Genomic DNA, 19,395 nt, shown 5'->3' with positions numbered 1-19,395 from the left:
GGGACGTGTAGTTGATTTTCGCCCGCCCTTTAGTCTCGGTAGCTGCTGATCTGAAAAGAGGCGGGAGGCTTAAGTTAGGCGGAAGGTTTAAATTAGAAGTTTCGTTTTAGGAAAGAAAACAAAAACTGAGCTGGGTTCGGTGCCCGAAAGCATCGAGTCAGGCTCTCAGGATGGAGGAAATAGGGAAAGGAGGGGGAGCGATCAGAATATGAGAGTCTTGATTACAGTAAGTCGTTCAGGAACGCCATCCTTGCCAACGTGTCCTGCTTAGTGAACGCATTTCTCAGCTTCTCGTAGACGCTTGCTTAGCGGTTCCGCTTTCTTAGCCTTTTGCTCATCAGCCCTCGTTTTCGGAAAAGTTGTGAGAATGGACTGCGGGTGGTCGTTGCGTCGATCCTATTGACTCATAGTCCTAAACTTTAGTTCTTTGCTTGTGGGACCTCCATCCAAGAAAATAGGTGGATTCACGTGAACAAGTGATGATTCAGAACCGAAATCTATTTCTCTAGAGGCATAATATTATATTGAACTCTGTAGGACCTACTAATAGATATAGAACTGTTTGCAACTCAACTCCGCTGAATTTAGTCCTGTAATTTAGCTTCAAAACAGTGGCTAGGGGTTCTGATTTTTTTTCCCTAAAGGCAATTCTGTTAGGACTTGAGTAAAGTAAACCTGCTTAGGATCTCAGTTTAAATCTAAAATAATTTAGAAGTGCCTTTTGAGTGGTTCCAAGCCAACAAGTTATGTTTAGTTGTTGATGTTTCCTTTTTCTCCCCCCCCAATCATTCTTACAGTTCAATTTTTAATTTTTTAATTTTTCCTCTTGTAAGTATTTAAAGAGAGATGAACATGTTTAGAGATTAACTGTAGAAAGTTCACTAAAAGATTAAAAATAAATTATTGCTGGGATGTTTTGAAATAAAATGTAGGAGGACTAGTGAGTTGTATGCATTAAGTATTTTCAAGCATTTTTAATTCACATTTTAAAAGATTACATTGTATTAATGTTATATCACGTGAAACAAAGTATTTCTAGAAAAGAGTCCACAGACTTCAAAACTGACTTATTACATGGTGATTTAAGGACCATTTCAGTTTGAGGTGAAATTGTCTCAGTGTTTGGGCTTTGAGAGTAGATTCAGTTTCTGAGTGACAAACACATATGTCACTCAAATTTTGAACAAATTTAAAATATATGATTATTACTGCCTGGAATACAGAAACATAAAGTGCCTAGTTGTAATTATACATAGTATGCTACATTACCTTCTCATAGACCACAACACTATAATGGCAACTGGATTCTAAAACAAATGTCTGGAGAGAGAGGTATCAACTTGGCGCCTTTGTGCAAAACTTTGGCTCCATCCCTACATTTTAAATTAAATTAAAACATTAACTTGTTGACACACAGAATAGACAAACTTGCCAGATGTCGTACATTTTGCAGAATGTGCTATCCAGATTTTAACAGTAAAACCCACACACTGAGTTTCAAGGAATCCTGTACAAAACATACACACACATACAGGGCTGCACACATGCTTATGGTAATGAGTGGTCTCTTAATTCCACCAGAAGATACAACTTCATAGAATGCAATTGGTATATTTTATCTCAAAACACAGTTGTGCCATAAAACAAGCACTAAATGTATTATTTGTTTAGTTGAATCATTTATTTTTCTGCCAAAACAGTATCTTAGCATATGTTTTAACAGATATCTTTGCTCTTGATCTTTTTATTTAAGTATGCTCCCTAAAGTATGAATCACACAGTAAATCTACTGTTTCTGGTAGAGAGAAAGAAATAATTAAAATGCCTCTGAACTACAGTTCCCAGCATGCCCTATTTCCCAGGTAGTAAGATTTAGAAAAGACATTTAACTACAATTCCCAACATGCTCCAGTCTCCTTAGTTACAAAAGTAGGCATTGGCTGTTGAAGGGTGAGGCTTTAGTTCTAGCAACCCACAGCAAGCTTTTGAAACAGGTTTGATTGTTTGTCTAAAGGCTTCTAGGAACAGAGGTACTGGCTGGCTTCAGCATTTGGAGATAGAGGTTCAAATCAGATCACTAAGCAATATGTGCTCTGGCAATAACCTACGGTTGTTGTTGTCCACCAGGCTACCAGCTGCTGCCTTTTGATCTTGCCATCGGTCTTAACCCCTTATCTACATGGGGGAAATGAGTGATGCTGATGCCTGCCACAGAGATGGATGCTTTCCGACAGTGTTATACTAGGCTGTGCAAAGAGAGTGGTGCTGAGCCTCAGGAGAGTATCCTGCCACACTTGGAGGAAGCCACGGGAAGAAACCGCTTGGATTTAGCCACACAAAGCCTTTCTGTAGATAGTTGCGGAGTCCTTGGCAAGCTCTTGCAGGATGACCTCCAGTTCACTGAGATCATATTGAACGATTGCATGCTGAGTGAAGAAGGTGGGTGAAGAAGGTGGGACTTCGTCTGTCCATAAGGCAATTCTTGATTTCTCTCCTGTCCTGAAAATTTATTGGAGTTCATGGCACCTTCACTTCCATTGTGTTGCTTGCTGTTAACTTCACTTTGTAATCAGACACTGTCTGTGCTAACAGTTTGCCTAGATGGGTCATCTCTAAAGTGGAAATTAGTCATTAACTTAGCACAAGGACATGTGGTAATATATACCTTCCCAAGAATAGGAGGAGAGGGAAATGTCAGAGTCTTCAAGAGTATGTTCTCATGATCAGCCAAACTAAATCTATATATTGTTTAATAATATGTCACTGGATTCACATGTCACATCAGGCATGAATTCACCCACTGTGGTTTACTCAATAAATCATAGTTAAACAAAACAAGATTCAGTACAATGTGTGAATGTGGGGGTTTTTTAAATTGGGAAAGTTGCTAACATTTTCAGATATGAGTCTTTCCTTGTAGGGGCCAAGCTGCTATTACACGGACTTTGTTCCAATACAGTTGTGAAGTTCTTAAATCTGAAGGTGAGTGTGCTGCACCTTAGTCTTAGGGTAGCAAAATGTCTAGGATGCTTTTGCTTTGGGGAATAATAACAGGGTGGGCTTAAAATAGTGGAAAAGCTTTCTGAGGCAAAACATATAACTGGAGTCTATAGTGTGTGTGCAACCTTAAGAAACTTGTTGGTTTTAGAATAGCAGTTGAAGATAAGTATCTAATCTTTGAATAATTAAATAACAATGTAAAATGCACAAATAGAATAAGAGGTAAAAGAAAAAAGAACTTCTGGTGAATTGTTTTTCAGCTCTTCTGTTTTTAAGCATATTTATACTTCCCAATCCTTACTACATAATTTGACATTGGAGAATATTATTGAATTTGTTATTAATTGACTATCACACACATAAGTGTATGGATGTACATATGCATGCATATTTGTGACTCAAATTTTCATCAATTTTCACCATAGTTTCTTTCCAAATCAATACTGGGAAGTTATTGATAAAATTTCCATGCTCCCTTTCTATTTATACACAAAATGATGTACAATGGTAGAGTCGTAAAGATAACGTGTGACCCACTAAATGTAAAATATGGAAATGGACATAAATGTATGAATTCTGTGGTGAGAAGTGCAAACTCTGCAAAGTGAGCATGAATTAACAAGTTGTGTGAAGAGGAGAAAGTCGTGTTGAATTTTCAGAGTCTTGGTTCTGTTTAATGTCTGGATGAATCCATGTTTTGAGAAATGAAGAGACTAACTAGGTTTGGTTTCTTTTAGGGAAACAACCTGCGAGCTGCTGGGGCTGAGGCTCTGGGAAAGCTCCTCAGGCAAAACAAGACTATCCAGAGGTGAGCAATCACAGGGATATGGAGGGTCTCTCAAGCAGTGGACAAACAATTGGTTCAGATTGTCCAAGGAGGATTATTATATTTGTATTATGTCTTCTTCTCGGGAGAGGATTCGGGGTTCCCTTTTCAACTATAACCTATGTCTTCTATGCATCAGCCTCTATTATCGTAATTGTCTCCTTCCCAAGGTTCACTTTGGAGTGGAACAATCTAGGTGTATGGGAAGAAAGCTTCATTGTCTTCTGCGAGGGGCTTGGTGCAAACCACCATCTCCAGATGTTGGACCTGCGCAATAATCAAATCAACCATCAGGGAGCAGGAGAACTGGCCATGGCACTGAAAGCCAATTCTAGTCTACAAGAACTCGGTAAGGCCGGCCTTCTTAAAAACAGAGGGTGACTCCCATCCCATCCCTTTTGACCAGCTAGACCAGGGGTGTCAAATTGCTGGCCCACAGGCCGGATGCATCAGGGTGAAACCATGCCCACCACATTGCCGGCAATGGAAAAAAAAGTCGTGATATGTTGTGACATGTCACGTGATGTGGCTAGTTTGACACCCTTGACCTAGACCAGGGGTCGGCAACCTCGGCTCTTTTATGACTCGTGGACTTCAACTCCCAGAATTCCTGAGCCAGCTATGCTGGCTCAGGAATTCTGGGAGTTGAAGTCCACGAGTCATAAAAGAGCCGAGGTTGCCGACCCCTGACCTAGACCATTGTACTGGGAAGTAAAGATTGCTAATTGTTTTTCATGCTTGGTTTATTAAGAACTTTGATTATAAGAGTTAAAACTGATGCAAATTAAACTTAAAGAAAGAAAAACATTGTAAAAAGTATGGGATATTTCTTCATCCCATATCCCATCTCTTATTCTATAAACAAATCCGTAAAACATATTTGTAGTCCTGGTGTCAGTAGAAAGTCCATAAAAGGTTGCCAAAATAATAACATATCTTGTTGTAATACCTTGATCAAATAAACCAGCTTTTTATTCCTTCCTTTTACTTTTAACAGTTCAGTTCATTCAGATATTGTCATATGATTTGATTTCTCTTCATTTCTTCTTTGTCTCATTCTTCAAGATTTTAACAAGCCACTTTTGTTAATCGAGTAGGAAAAAAACAGTTTTTCTTGGTTTATAATTTATATTTCCCTTTTAAATTCATCCAATTTATTTTATAGATCCAGTGCAACATCCTTTCCTTAGCCTTTTCTCTTGGCCCGTCAGTTGTAAATCCAATTTCCTCTCTTCTTGTCAGATAAAATTTGTTCTACATCAATAACACCTTTTGGACATAGTCTACCAATAGAAGCAGACATCATTACTGACATTGCTGATATTGTGGCTACTGTTTTCTGATTTCATTCTTCAAAAACCTCACTCAGGGTTTTAAAGTTCGAGGTTTGTTTTTTTAAAAAAAAACCTTTAAAAGTTTCCACCATAATTGCAAGCACGATGGTTAATCCCATTGTCTTATAACTGGACAAAACTGCTGTCCTGAATCTTCTTACAAGGAGCAGCTCTAGAACACGTCTGGACAATCTCCTATCCTATCCTTATCTAGAAAGATAACAAGAAACCAGTCTGCTCACTGGTTCCTTGGTTTTTGCCACAGATATCTGCTCTGCTTTCACAGAGCCATCTTCAGTTCACCATACCTCCACTGGAAGTCTGGAAATAATTCCTGCTAATTTGAAAATTGCATGAATTATGTGTAAGCTAGGCGTAGCTTTTTGCAGAATTAGGGCTGATGTTTAGACAATTAATGAAGTATCTCAGCTGGCAAAGATATTGTAGTGCAGTACCTCTGTTCAAAAGTAGATACTTTTGTACATAGTCTTCCAAATAAGGGGGGGGAAACAGAAATGTCCAACTGTGGGCACAGCTTGAGAGCCCTGTTCTGTACAATTTGGTACAGAACTATCAAAAGTTAACCCATGCTGGTGGACTTGCTTCTGCCTTCCTAAGCAATGTAATAAATTCCTCAGCACCCTTTGAGAAATACTGTTTAGCATTCATTCTGGTAAAAGTCAGCTGGTTTCAACCACTGGTTTGCCAATTTGGGAATGCAAGACCTTGTATGAATGTTTGCTTCTTGTTTAGATCTGCGATGGAATAATATTGGACTCTTGGGGGGCCGGGCACTTCTGAACTGTCTTCATAACAACCGGACAGTACGGCAGCTTGAATTAGCTGGGAACAATGTACCAAGTGATATCCTGAAGGCTGTGGGTAAGCCATTGTGCCAGCTTTCTACTTGATAAAAAAAATAATTAGATTCAACTCTAGCTACAGATTGTTCTACTGTGTGACTCCTGCCTTTATGGCTGTAGGGCTACAGCGTGAAAACCTAGACTTTTTCAGAATTTTCAGAGACATTTCTAACTGGATTTAGAGAGCTACTCTGGAAGTGGGCAGGGAGTGGACAACAGCAGTCTAAAGACACTGCTGTTACGTCCAGCTTGTGGGTTTTCAAAAATATTGTAATGAATAAATTACATATTCTAAGAATGAGTAGGTATTAGATGAGTGTATACAGGGATATAATCTTCAGAGATTTGGGGGGGTACATTATAAAGGAAATTGATTGTTTTGACAGAGTGGGTGGGTTCCAAAGTGATAACTCATTAATCAATGTTAAGAGAAAAAAATGCTGCTCTAGGTAGAACCTTTGTCAGATCCAGGTGGTGATTTTTTTTCCCTGCAGGATCATAAGTAACAACATCTGAATACACCTACAAGCCTGTTGAATGAGGGAACCGTTAACTTTGTTTCATGTTTCTTTATGGTTCAGATCAAGCGATGGAACATAACCAAGAGCGTCAGAATATTCTCTCCAAAAGTCGTAACATGACAAAAATTCTCAGCAAAGAGGTGATGTGCTTGAAAGAAGAGAAAGCTAAACAGGTTAGTTGATCAAAAGCAATGAACAGTTGTGGCAGGTGATGGAGCTTGAATGTATACCTTGCTCCACTATGAAAACTAAGTTACTTTAGTGTAGGCATGTCAAACTGCCGGCCCACTGGCCAGATGCGTCACGCTGAAACTGCGCCCGCTCCATTGCCGGCAATGGGGAAAAAGTCCCGATACATCACGCGATGTCACATGACGTGGCAAGTTTGACATGCCTGCTTTAGTGGCTGAAATCACCCAAAGCCTTGGATTTGTTTTGCCATGGTTTACTGAACAAGGAACAGTTGACTGGGATCACAATCATCAACCCAAATCAAACAACATTATAATTTAGTGCAGTGTGTGAGCTCAAACATTATCTCTCAATGTAGCCTTCTTTATATTGTGAGATTAAAAGGGGATAAAACTATTTAGAGCGCCCCGATCTTCCTAGAAGGAAAAAAAAAGAGTAGTTTCTTTCCCTCTGGGACCTAACTTTGGAAACTTTCAGCCTAAATTTATTTTTCACTCAATAAGGTGACTAGCTACTTATAAGCAGAGTAGGTGTGGGTACCAAATGTTTGTACTTTGAAAGGATGCTGTTAATGTTAAATCTGTTTTACAGTTCCTGGATCTAATGGACACCATTGACAAGCAGAGAGACGAAATAAACCAGAGCAACAGGTAAGCCAACATGTATAGCTGGGTTCCAGTGTGAGATGGCAGTTTTAAAAATTTAGCAAATAAAACAAACAAATAAAACCTGAATAAGAGCTGCCAGATGGGTTGCCTGGGGTCCTTCCTTCTTGTTGTATCACTCAACACCCTTGCATACCTAACAGCTGTTAAGTCAGACTATTTTTAAAGCAAGAGTTCACTGGAACACCAGTCCAGTGGTGACTGACACCTAGGCAGGGAAACAGGAGTTTTGCTGCACTGCACAACCCCTCTCCTACACAACACAGTGAGACTCCCTGGAAAAATTTGAAAAATCGCTAAACCTGATTTAAAAATAGTGAGTGACAGGCAGGGTCAAGGTGCAGTGGGAGAGAGCCCTGCTGCATATCCCTGCATCCTCCCTTCTCCACATTACACATATTTTGGGCCAGGGGTATCCAACCTTGGCAGCTTTAAGACTTGTGAACTTCAATTACAGCCATGCTGGCTGGGGAATTCTGGGAGTTGAAGTTCACAAAGTTGACAAGGTTATCTTGGCATCCATTTCTTAGGCTAAATCGGAATGAATTTTGACAAATGATTAAACCTACCAGTAGATATCTCCCTAACCTTGTCTTCTCCAGCCCCTCTTAGATTCAAAAGAATCATTGGCAAATGTTTTTCTCTCAGCTGGTGACATTTGATTAGGGAAGGAAGCAAGCCCATATATAGTAAATAAGGATGCCATTATTTGGCAGCTACCTGATGGAGACCAATCATCTATACACCGGGATGGTATTCTGCCAGCTCAGGATGGGGAGAGAGCACTCTAAATAAACCCAAAGGAGCACTTTTAACCATTACCTGGCTCTTATGTTGCCACAAGGGCTCCTCTCTTGTCAGTTTTCAGCAAAGATTCTACACAGTGAATGTTCCCTTATACATGGATATCCCCTCTGCTCTCCTTGCAGGGTATCGGCAGCACGAGTCGGGCGTCTGCAAGAGGCCCTGAATGAGCGCTATTCGATGATGAATTCCCTAAAAGCAAAGTACGGAGAACAGCTTGGCAATGTTGGAGAAACTAGACTAATGTTGTTGATGACAGTCCCAACTCAGATTTGATTCCCAATCGGAATGGTCCAGCTGGCATTCCACTTCATGATTCAAATGAATGGAAAATTGTGGAACCAGAGGAGGGAACAGGAATAAGTCAGAGAGGACAAAATTCAGTAATTGTTGAAATAGAACTATTCACCTTCCTAAACACAAATATAAAATAATATACAAATGAGGAGGAGCAGGGAGAAATGGGGAATGTACCTATCATTGTAAAAATGTGTGACAGAATTTAAGAAGATGATTTTTTAAAAAAAAGCCAGGCTCCTGTTGTTCTGCATACTGGAGACAGTTTTTCAAATAACAAATTTGACTTGTAGTATATTTGTTGGAAAATGTGGCCGGCGACACAAGAATTCATTCAATGCTGTGTGGAGCAGATATTAATCAATGTATGTACCTACAGGTAGTCCTTATACAATTATTCATTTAGCAACCATTCAGATTTACACGGTACTGAATGAAGAGACTTGTGACCTGTGTCCATAGTTACAGCCATTGCAGTGCCCCGTCATCCGATTACAATTCGGGTGCTTTGGCAACTATTGCACACTTACAAACGTCCCACAGTCATCTATTTGCTGTCTTCACTGCCAGCTTCCCCAGTAAGTCAGTGTGGAAGCTGGTAGGGAAGATCTCAAGCCATTGCTGCCTGACAAGACGACTCCCTCTGGTTTCTGTAGGCTGGCTGCAAACACCTTGTGCTGAAAACACTTGGCCAAAACCTTGCTTAGGTTTGGGGACAGATGCAGCATGGAGAGTCCTTTTGTGTCTGGGGGCTTCCTGCAAATGCCCCATGGTGCCAATGGTCTGTGCCCAAATCCTGCTTAGATTTGGGATGGACTTTTTTTCCAGCCAGCCTCTTGTGAGAGCCGTCCTTGGAGTTTTAGCCCCATGTGAGACTGAGTCCCTTTTGCAGGCAGCTCTTTTCCTCCGTCCACTAAAGAAACCAGGAGATCACTTAACAACTGCAATTGGGAGTCCCAGGATTGCAGTCATTGAGAGAAGTGGTCACATGACATCTTATTTAATGACCGTCTCAATTAATGACCAGAGATTTTGGTCTCTGGTACATGTATTAAGAAAGGCCGTCAAGGAGTGCAAATTCTGGATCTGCTTTGGTCAACCTGACACTCCAAATCCAGAGGTTGAGGTTTATGGGTAGATTTGGCACTACTGTAGTTACAAACTTAAGAACTGCTTAGCTCCTTTACCATCTTGTTACTCTGAAACAAGTCTTGTTTTGCAGTGCAGGTGCTCTTATTGCTGGGCAGCTAGCTCAGAAAACCTCAAGGTAGCCTTGAAAGTAGCTTTTACTTGAAACTTGCTGCTTTGCAGACTCCAGATGACAGAGGCAGCTTTGGCACTGTCAGAGCAGAAGGTGTGCAGCCTGGGAGAAATTTTGAGTGCAGCAAAAGAGGAGCAAGAAAGACTGGTGGAGAAGCACGCCAAGGAGTTTCAACAACACAAGAAGGTAGATATCTGGGAAGATCTGAGGAGTCAGGGAGTGCATATAATCAAGCGAGATATCTGGCACCATCTGAAACAGATGTCTTTGCTTGAAACAAGCCCAATGTTAGTGGGGAAAGGGTGCGAAGCTGCTCCGAGGTTTGGATCAAACCAGGAAGGACACTGGAAAAAGGAAGAAGGGCTGACTGATGCATCTCTGCTTTTGCAGAATTCTTCTGATCGTGAGGCAAAGCTTCTACAGGAACTTTTCACAGCCAATGAGAAAAATATCCAGCTCAAAAATGAGGTAAAAAAATGTTTGAATGGCATCACGGCAGAGTTTCTTAACCTTGACAAACTTGTAGATGTGTGGACTTCATCTCCAGAATTCTCCAGCCACCATGGACATTGAAGTCAACCCATCTTCAAATTTCCAAGGTTGAGACACACTGCGTTAAGAGTTATTCAACTAAGATTCTCTCAACTTAGCTTTTGGCTCCTGGATGCAGCCTTGGGCAATAGCAGCTTTGGGCAATTGCTTCAGTGAGTTACAGGTTCTTGTTGTGTTGTGACGAGCCATAAATGTATAAATGCAGTCAATCCAACACAATGCACCTATTCCATAGACATTAACCAGTTGCTAGGTGGGCCACCAGGAAGCCCTTCAGACAGAAGGCTGCCAAGGATTTCTTGTTGCTTGTGAACTACAGGTTGCCTGTTTGTGCTTGACACTCTTTCCCAGCAACCTATTGTAGAGAGATGGGAGCTTGTCTGTCTCTCTGCTACGAGTGGATTTCCTTCTAGGTGGATGAGCTGGAAAGAAGATGCAAAAACCAGCAAGAGCAACTGTTCCAGGTGAAGGAGGAGCTGACCCACAAAACAGCAGAAATGAAATTGAGAGCTGTACAGGCTGAAGGTGAGCGTAACTCACACGTCTGCAGCTACTGAGTGAAAGGAGAGCTTTGTTGGAGTCCTTCAGAAAGGGAAGAAAGACGAAAGGAGTTGGGGACCTCACTATATTTGTGTTTCCACAGAGCATTTGGAAAATGAAAAGAAGCGATTCAAGCAGGTCCTGAATGATGCAGAATCCCTTCATCTGAAGGAGGTGAGGAGGCTGTGGGAATTTTAGCATTCCTCCAGGGACAGGGAGTGTGTCTGAAGTAGTTGTGCTTTCTGGCCTGAAAATAAATTCTACCCATTCTACCCTTGTTTATAAGATAGGATGGAAGCATGGCTTGCCTACCAGAGTCTTGAGCTCTTCCATCCTGGCCATATGAATAAAGGAAGACCCTTGGGACTGTTGTAAGACTTGGTCAGAATGCTAGGAAATTGTCTCTTTTCCAGGGTTTCTCCATTACAGAGCCCCTGCCTCACATCTACAATCCAAGAGTCTTGAGACCAGGGAAGGCAATTATGTTTTCCTTTTTTAGTTCAGGGTTTTGGGAATCAGACTATCCTAAATAACTCTTTGTCTTCCTTCCTTTAGAGTAGGATCACCCTTACCCTTCAAAATTCAGGCCTCTTTTTTCTTCATTACATATCTGAGGAGGATGGGCAGTTAAGAACTATGATATAGACAGACAGACAGACAGAAGATGTCAGTCTCTTTCTCTGGGTTCATATTACAGTTTTATGTTTGGATTTTTTGCTAAGGAATTGGAAAATGTGCCCCAAGCTTTCTTGAATAAAGAAATTTTGTTTGCTCCAATATTCCTCGTGTGTCCCCCATTTACCCAAGAGAAAGGCTGGTGTCAATCGTTATTTATGTGCTGCTAAAGATCCTCTGAACAATGGTGCTTGACCTGCAGGTGGGACACATAACTCAACATAGGGAGACATGTGAACGTGCTCTGCAGGAGCGCATCCAAAGGCTGGAGGCCATCCGCATTGGGCTTGAGGAGGTGAGTGGAATGGCTTCCCAATTTTGTGGACTTTTTCCCGAAAACCAGCTGAATCTTGTCCTCAGTTGCTTTGGATTTTCTCTAAGAATATGTATCCAGATTCAGACCACAGCAGGTTTCTTGGTTTGCTTTTACAATCAGAAATTGCAGTGCGTCGTTCTTCTGCCTTGTCACTAGGAACTGGGCCAAGTGAAAGCTGCTGCCCTCATTGAACGAGGCAAAATTGAGGAAGAAATCATCAGAGCCAAAACCCAAACCAGGCTGGAAGAGGTAAGGTTGACAGGGCAGCTCAAAAGCAGCATTGCTACATAATTTTATCTGTCCATTCCCTATTCATGCCAATGCTACATCAGAAAGTAAAATGAAGTATAGACAGAGACTGGTATTTTCTTATAACTGGCATGCTAAGGTTTTCTAGAGTTGGAACATTGGATTAATGTCCATTTGGGGAGAATTTAACATTACGTTTTCAGGCGCACCAAGCAAAAAAATTTCACTCTTACTTGGCCCAGAACTGATGGCTTTGTTTATTCTATCTCACATCAGGGTTATTATTAGGTAAAATAGAATTAAGAGAATGAACTGTGTTTTAAGTCTTCCTTATAAAAGTTGGAGGTGGCAAGGAAGCATCCATTCTTTTCTAATATCCTCAGTGTTTTTCAACCTTAGCAACTTTAAAATGTGTAGACTTCAATTCCCAGGATTCCCTAGCCAGCATTCACCAGTTGAACTCCATTGTTCTAAAAGATGACAAGATTGAGGAAAAACTAGTCTAGACCAACCTGGGAATTTTGATTACATCTCAGTATAATTGGAGGTACCCAAGTTGAGGGATAGTTGATGATGCTTTCTAATTTAGAGAGGCTTTAAAAAAAAGATCAACATGTTCAGGTAACAGATTAAAACTCATAATGGAAATAAAATAAAACCTTATTAATAAGATGTGTCCAATTCTTACATATCATTAATAGGTTGAAAAAAGATTATTCCTTTCTCTCTCTCTCTCTCTCTTTTTTGTGGGCAATGCAATAGCAACAGCGCCAGGAGCAGGCGGAGGAGAAGCTGAGGCTGATGATGCAATCCCGTGACGAGGCACAAAATTACTGCTTGCAGCAGAAGCAAGCAGTGGCAGAGGCACACGCTAAGGAAGGCCAGTTGAGTCTGCAGGTGGAAGGACTCAAGAGGCGACTGGAAGAGCTTCAGCAGGTGAGCGAGTTGAAAAAGTCCCACAGGAAGAAGCCTGATATCAGCATTCAACAGTAGTGTAAGGACCTGCCTCAATCCCTCTTCCCAAGAAAGCATAACTCCTGGAACAGCTTCATTCCAAAAGGAACTTTTATTAGGAGAAGTTGACAGCAGGCATAGAAGGCAGGATCTGAGGGTTTCCCGCGTGAATCAATAGGTTAAAAGAGCAACTGGCAAAACCCACCCCAATAGTCCATCTGGCCAGTTCAAATGGCCCAATCCCCAGGTATAAATCTGCTGTGGGAACGGGGTTGGTAAGGCCCCGTTCCCAAGGCTGTTAGGCGGTTAAGTCTCTGTGCCTCTTCTTCCGCAGCTAGAGATAAGGCAGATGGCCGGAGGCACATTCCATTCTTACCCCAGACCGACATCAAGGGAAATATATAAAAGAGCAGGCAGATAGAGGAAAGCAGAGAGGATACATTGTAGTGCCCATAGCTCCCCCCTCCCCCCAGGATTATGGCAGAACCCACAAGAATAAAGAAATTACCCCCCTCCCAACAACCAGGTTCTGGTAAGTAGGCTACTGTTCCTTGCGTACATACCTGGGAATAGGGATAGTCCTTGACTTACAACCGGTTACCTAGCCATTGTTTGAACTTCCAATGGTCAGGTCTCTCCTCCCCTCCCCCACCCACCGTATAGTCATCGGACTGCACTTTGAGCACATGGCAACCAGACCGCATCTACACCTGTTTGCAGCATCCTGGTGTCATGTGATAGTTTTCCTCTGGTTTTTGGCAAAACTGTGCCCATAGCGAGTGATTGGTTTATTTAAAGGCTGTAGTGAGTCACTTAACAGCTGCTGCAAAAATGATCATAAGGTCAGTTATGTGACCAATCCATTTTACGACCATCATGAATTATGACCATAATGGGCAGACTCCATTATGGCTGTAGCTCAAGGACTATCTGCAGGCTCTTCTGAATAGACACAGGGCATGGTTTAAAAAACAGTCAAAGTTCAGATGCTCCTAGTTTATGGATTCCACACTGCAAAGCTAGGTATGGTAGACTGTTCTATAAAACATGTAGGACAAGTAAATTGTCTGGTTAACAAAGATCATCTTTCGAGTAGTTTTTTTTCTGTCTCCAGGAAAGTTCTCCCGTATAATACCTGGTTGTTGCAGGTTGTAAACAATGGTTTATGACTTAAGTGTATTGTGAAGTCAATCACTTGTGACTGACAGCACAAACCAGAGTAGAGACTTAGTATAATATATGACCCCCTAACATTTGTAGGTTTTATTCTGTTCCTAGAAGCACCTTATCTGAACCAAGAGCTTCTCGTGGTAATGCTGGCTGGGGGTGCATGCAGTTCCTGTTCCCCTTGGCAAAACCTTAAAGAAGATCACCTTTCCTGTTTCATACTCAAATACTCGCAATATCTCTAGTGGTTTCAGCATAACTTCATCATAAAAAATTAAAGAATTCCCTTAAATTGAGCCTGACTCCTGGTAGGGCACTTGACCCATCCGTGTAGCTTTCCTGGCAATGGCTGAGAGTGGCATCCTATCGCTGCCTTCTCAAATGAGGGGTGGGTAGCAGTATTCCTCGTCTACTCTACAAATTGGGGATTTACTGACAGTGTCCCATCCAAGTAACAAGCAGGATCTGAACCTCCTTTGTTTTCCACAACTACCCAAAGTCGCTTAGGTGCTCTATCCTGTTAGGCAGCCTCCCATCGTACCCAATTTTATTTGGGAACGTACGTATCCCAAGAGTGGTAAAGGGAGTGTGAGACACAGGGCAAGGGCAGAGCTGTTGGGCCGATGGTGAAGGTGTGCACCATGTGGCCATTATGGTGACTTTGTCTGTAGTACCAACATTTTGAAGCACAAGCCGCTGATTACTTTGCCCCACTGTGCTATGGATGGCAGGAGCTGGGCAGTAAGGAACAAGAGAAAGTTTCCGAGGTCAATAAAGTGCGTGTGGAGCTGCAGGAGCAGATTGGTCACCTGGAAGCTGAGAGAACAGCACAAGAAGGGCTGCGAGGGAAGATTGCGGCCCTTGAGCGCCAGCTGAAAGGTAACTAGAAAAGGCCTTCTTCCACCAAAGTACCTGCAGCAATTTATATGATGTGCCGTAATATTGCACCCGTAATCAATACCTTACCTAACTGACGTGTAAGTGAGGACCCATATCTGGAGCTAACATAGGGGAGGAAATAGGGACACAGGAGGCAGACTTGGTTTTCTCAGCAGTGTGGGCTTGTCTCCAGTGGGAGATTCCATCTACTTCTCACTGCCACCATGTCTGCTTCCTGGCATTTCTGTCAGGCGTTAATATGTATCTCTTGGTGTTCCCTCGTGAGTAGAGAGTAACCAAGCAACTCGTTTCCCAAAAGGCAGAGTGAGACTTCCATTTTCCCTCTCCATCATCCCAATCTGACTAGAGGAAGGAAGCTGAATGTGACAATAGTGAGCACTGCAGATATTAACTAGTTTGGGTAATGAAATATTTGCAGGAAAACAACTAAGCTCAGAGAGCACCTCAGTAATAATAAGTAACAATAAACATCTTATTATCAGTTATAATAATAAGCAGAAGAGTGGCAGAACGTATCCATGAACACCAGCTGGCAGTCAAAGCGCATGACAAAACTTCTTTGATTTCACAACATACTTAATCATAACTTTAATTGGGAAGATGAGACAATCCTAGACCAGGCCAAATCCAAAAATGCCAGAGAATTTCTAGAACCCTGGCACTCTTGACAAATCAGCCATCAATAGACACATAGACATTAACAACCTCTCCAGATTATGCGAAAGAGACAATCAACCAGCCCCCAAAAGAAAAAGACTCCAGTACCTCTCCAGTAATCAGCACTCAGATCAGCATAGATTAACTCCAAGATCACCTTCAGACCAACAGTCAAGTAAGCAATTCCCCAATCAAGAAACTGCCACAGAGCCACTAGTAAACAGCCCAACCAAAGAATCCCTAAGACCACCTCCACCCACTCAGACAGGCAAGACACCAGAATATAAACTGACAGCAAACAGCACTCCTTATTGGCACTGATGATGTTACCTATAGTAGTTAGGTTAGGCCCTAACCGTTAGGGTAATGAAATGTCTGCAAGAAAACAAGCAAGCTCAGAGAGCACCAAGGACCCCTAATAAGCATCTGCCATACAACACCCAGCACTTAATAATTGTTGATAAGAAAGACAAAATGTCCAGATCATGGACAATGAATTGCTGGAAATAGCAGAAGAGAAGAGAAAGAATAGAAAGAGAAAGGAACAAAATGTCAAAACCTTCAAATAGAGTGGCTGTGATAAAGAAAGCCCCTTGGGGGCAATCCCAAAACATCCAGAGCACCACTTGAACACTGTGGACATTGACAAAATCACCATCAGTCAATTGCAAAGGGTAGCTTTACTTGAAACAGTTTTCATCCTATTATGACAATACCATTAATATTATTAAGCAATATCTGCCTATCGCAGGTCCTTGAGAAGGATTTGATATAAGTGAACAAAAATGCCAAATCCAGTCTAAACATCCAGCTGACTGTGTGGACAGCCATCATAATTCCTACATGCCATCTTCACTTGCTGTACATGATTAAGGCTGCAATTCCAGATAAAAGTGATGGGGGCTGTTTGGCTTATCTGGTCCACAGATACCTCAAGTCTCACCTTTTCCATCTCCTTGCCTGTAACATCCCATCCTCTTTCCTTGCCGAAAGCCAATTCCATTCTCTGGCTGGAGATGGTTGCCCATTTGCTTACTTACTGGAGAATTAATTGATAATATACTAGTATAGACTTTCATGGCTGGTATCTGCTTGGCAACCTCAGGATTCAGTGGCCGTGGTCTAAACAACTGATTTCCTGACATTTTGCCAGCAACTGTGGCTGGCATCTTCAGTGGCATGGCGGTCAGGCCATAGGCAACTGAGCAAGGACTGACTGAGCTGTGGTCTTTATAGCCACATGTGCAGACCATCTTGACTCTAAAAGATATCACTCACTGTTGCTGGTGAACCACAGTCACTAAACCCTGAAGCCAGACACTGCTCAATAACGCTGAAAACCTTTTCTGTTGCCAAGCTAATGTTACCTTAGGAAGAAATCAGCCACAGTTAATGTATCCCGGTTTGATTACTCTTTCATTCTAAATTTAGACAATGACATCATCTAGATGTTTCAATCATCTAAAAAATTATGTAACATCTTGTAGTTCTCTTGAGGCCATGTAAAATGTATTCTGCTTTTAAAGGATTGAATTGTTGTTGTTGTTAGCTGCGAAGTCGTGTCCGACCCATCGCGACCCTATGGACAACGTTCCTCCAGGCCTTCCTGTCCTCTACCATCATCGGGAGTCCATTATCCTGAGTTAAAAAAAAAGGCTAAATGCATTCATGTTTCATTTTTCTTTTTCTAGTGTTGTCCAGGAACCACCGGGAGGCACTACTGGACAAAGAGGGTGAAATCTCCAGCCTGCTTGAGAAGTTACGGGTTCGGGAAGCAGAAATCTCCAGGATAAGGGAGGAGGAAGCTCAGCGGGCCAGTTTCCTTCAAAATGCCATCCTGACCTATGTGCAAGGTTCCCCCCTTGGCTCTCTCAGCCCCAAGAAGTGAGTAGGTTCTGCAGTTCATAAGGCCCGTCCTCAAGGAAAGGGATCATAAGAGGATCATGGTGGCCAGCCCAGGCTTGCTTACGTTTCTTGAAGACCCAAGAATCTCCACGGCCAGTTACCTGGAGCTAAGTGTGAAGCGTCAATGAAGCACTTGGGGCTGCTTTAGAAACCGCCTTAGTTTCTCTGCCAAAATCTTGTGCAGCCACAGCAGCAAGAATAGTCTTCAAGATATAAATCATCTCTTCCTATTTGTAACCCACAGATAATGTATGTACACACAAGTTCTCCCTCACCGATTTTGGCCTCAAATTTAGATCCAAAATGCACATCATTTCTGTGATATGATTGTTGTTGGAAAAAAATAATAATGCTTTGATGTGACCGACTCTTAAATGCATCAATCAACAGTAGTAAAAGGAATATTTAAGTCAGCCAATCATGAAGATTTTTCCTATGCTCATTTTCTACAAGATCTACAGTGTTCCAGATAATCTCAAAAGGACTACTTTGAGTCTAGAGTCATTTGGGGCTGTCCTGATCTAGTAGAACACAGAATTTATTTTCCACGCCTGAGAATATCACTGTTAAGTCTAGTTTTCTAAGAAGTTCTTTTACAGTAACCCTTAGGCATTAGTACCTGATTCCTCTGGACTTAAAGGTGAAACAGTTCTAATAGGGCTGGGGTTTGATTTATCCACAAGCCTTTTCAGTTTCAGTAAGAAGACACAGCTTCTCTCACTGATGACAACATTCGAAATGTGAGCCAGAGGCTAGAATAACTTCCAACTCAACCTGATTTAGCTGTAGTTGTCTTGAGAACAAGATGACACACATGGAACAAGGAAAGGTTTTTGGTTTTTATTTTTAGTTTTATAACTGGTATGAAAAATAAACATTTGTAATTTTGCCATTATTATAGGACAGGGGTGTCAAACTCAATTTCATTGAGGGCCGCATCAGCATTGCGGTTGCCCTCAAGGGGCCAGGTGGGTATGGCCAGGGTGGGCGTTGCCTACTGGGTGGGCGTGGCCAGCTCTACATCATTCACATCAAGGGTGCCTACGGGGGCCTGGGCAGGAGTGGGAGAGATCTGAGGGTCTCTGGCAGAAGGAGGGTTTCTGGGCCTCGGCCAAGGCAGTGGGGGCCGTTCCCTCACTGTTTCCAGGATGGCTTCGCGGGCCACATGAAACCACTTCGCGGGCCGGATCCGGCCCCCGGGCCTTGTGTTTGACATGTCTGTTATAGGAGCTAGCTTGCATTTATTTCGATATATATATTATTATATATATACATATACATATACATACACACACACACACACACACACACACACACAGAGGGACGCGGTGGCTCTGGGTTAGGACGCTGAGCTTGTCGATCAGAAGGTCGGCAGTTTGGCGGGTCAAATCTCGAGTGCCGTGTGTTGTGATTCAGTGCCAGCCTGTGGGTTGGGCAAGACGATTCAGAGGAGAAGGAGGAGGAGGGGTTTGGAGAGCCTGCAGATGACAGTTCTGAGGCATCGCAGAGCTCTCAGCCAGGCCCCTCCCATCTGGTTACTACTCAGACCCAGCTGTGTGAGCCTGACAGCTTGGATGAGGATGACCCACAGCTGGCCTTGTTCAAGGACGCCCGAAGCAGGAGGCAGTCAAGTAGGAGTAAACAGAGGAAGGCAATGGGGCACCTCGGAAGGAGGCAAAGAGAAGCCACGCCTTGAAACTGTTTAAAAGGGGGATGT

At 42.3% G+C, this 19,395-nt stretch overlaps 1 protein-coding gene across 1 annotated transcript; it reads left to right on the top strand.

Moving 5' to 3' along the window:
* The first annotated feature begins 27 nt into the window (after nucleotides 1–27).
* LRRC45 (leucine rich repeat containing 45) lies at nucleotides 28–18,567 on the top strand. The gene is made up of 18 exons (XM_083356510.1): nucleotides 28–226; nucleotides 2,128–2,439; nucleotides 2,921–2,982; nucleotides 3,738–3,808; nucleotides 3,997–4,175; nucleotides 5,914–6,042; nucleotides 6,605–6,717; nucleotides 7,328–7,386; nucleotides 8,331–8,408; nucleotides 9,814–9,949; nucleotides 10,154–10,231; nucleotides 10,729–10,840; nucleotides 10,959–11,029; nucleotides 11,733–11,825; nucleotides 12,003–12,095; nucleotides 12,858–13,031; nucleotides 14,948–15,095; nucleotides 17,465–18,567. The coding sequence occupies exons 2-18, from the start codon at nucleotides 2,196–2,198 to the stop codon at nucleotides 17,659–17,661; spliced, it is 2,037 nt and encodes a 678-aa protein (XP_083212636.1). The 5' UTR covers nucleotides 28–226; nucleotides 2,128–2,195; the 3' UTR covers nucleotides 17,662–18,567.
* Nucleotides 18,568–19,395: the final 828 nt, after the last annotated feature.

Source organism: Vipera ursinii, assembly GCF_947247035.1.
Source record: "Vipera ursinii genome assembly, chromosome: 2".
Lineage (NCBI taxonomy): Eukaryota > Metazoa > Chordata > Lepidosauria > Squamata > Viperidae > Vipera > Vipera ursinii.
Note: the sequence above shows the minus strand (reverse complement) of the source record. Positions and strands in the feature narration are given on the sequence as shown.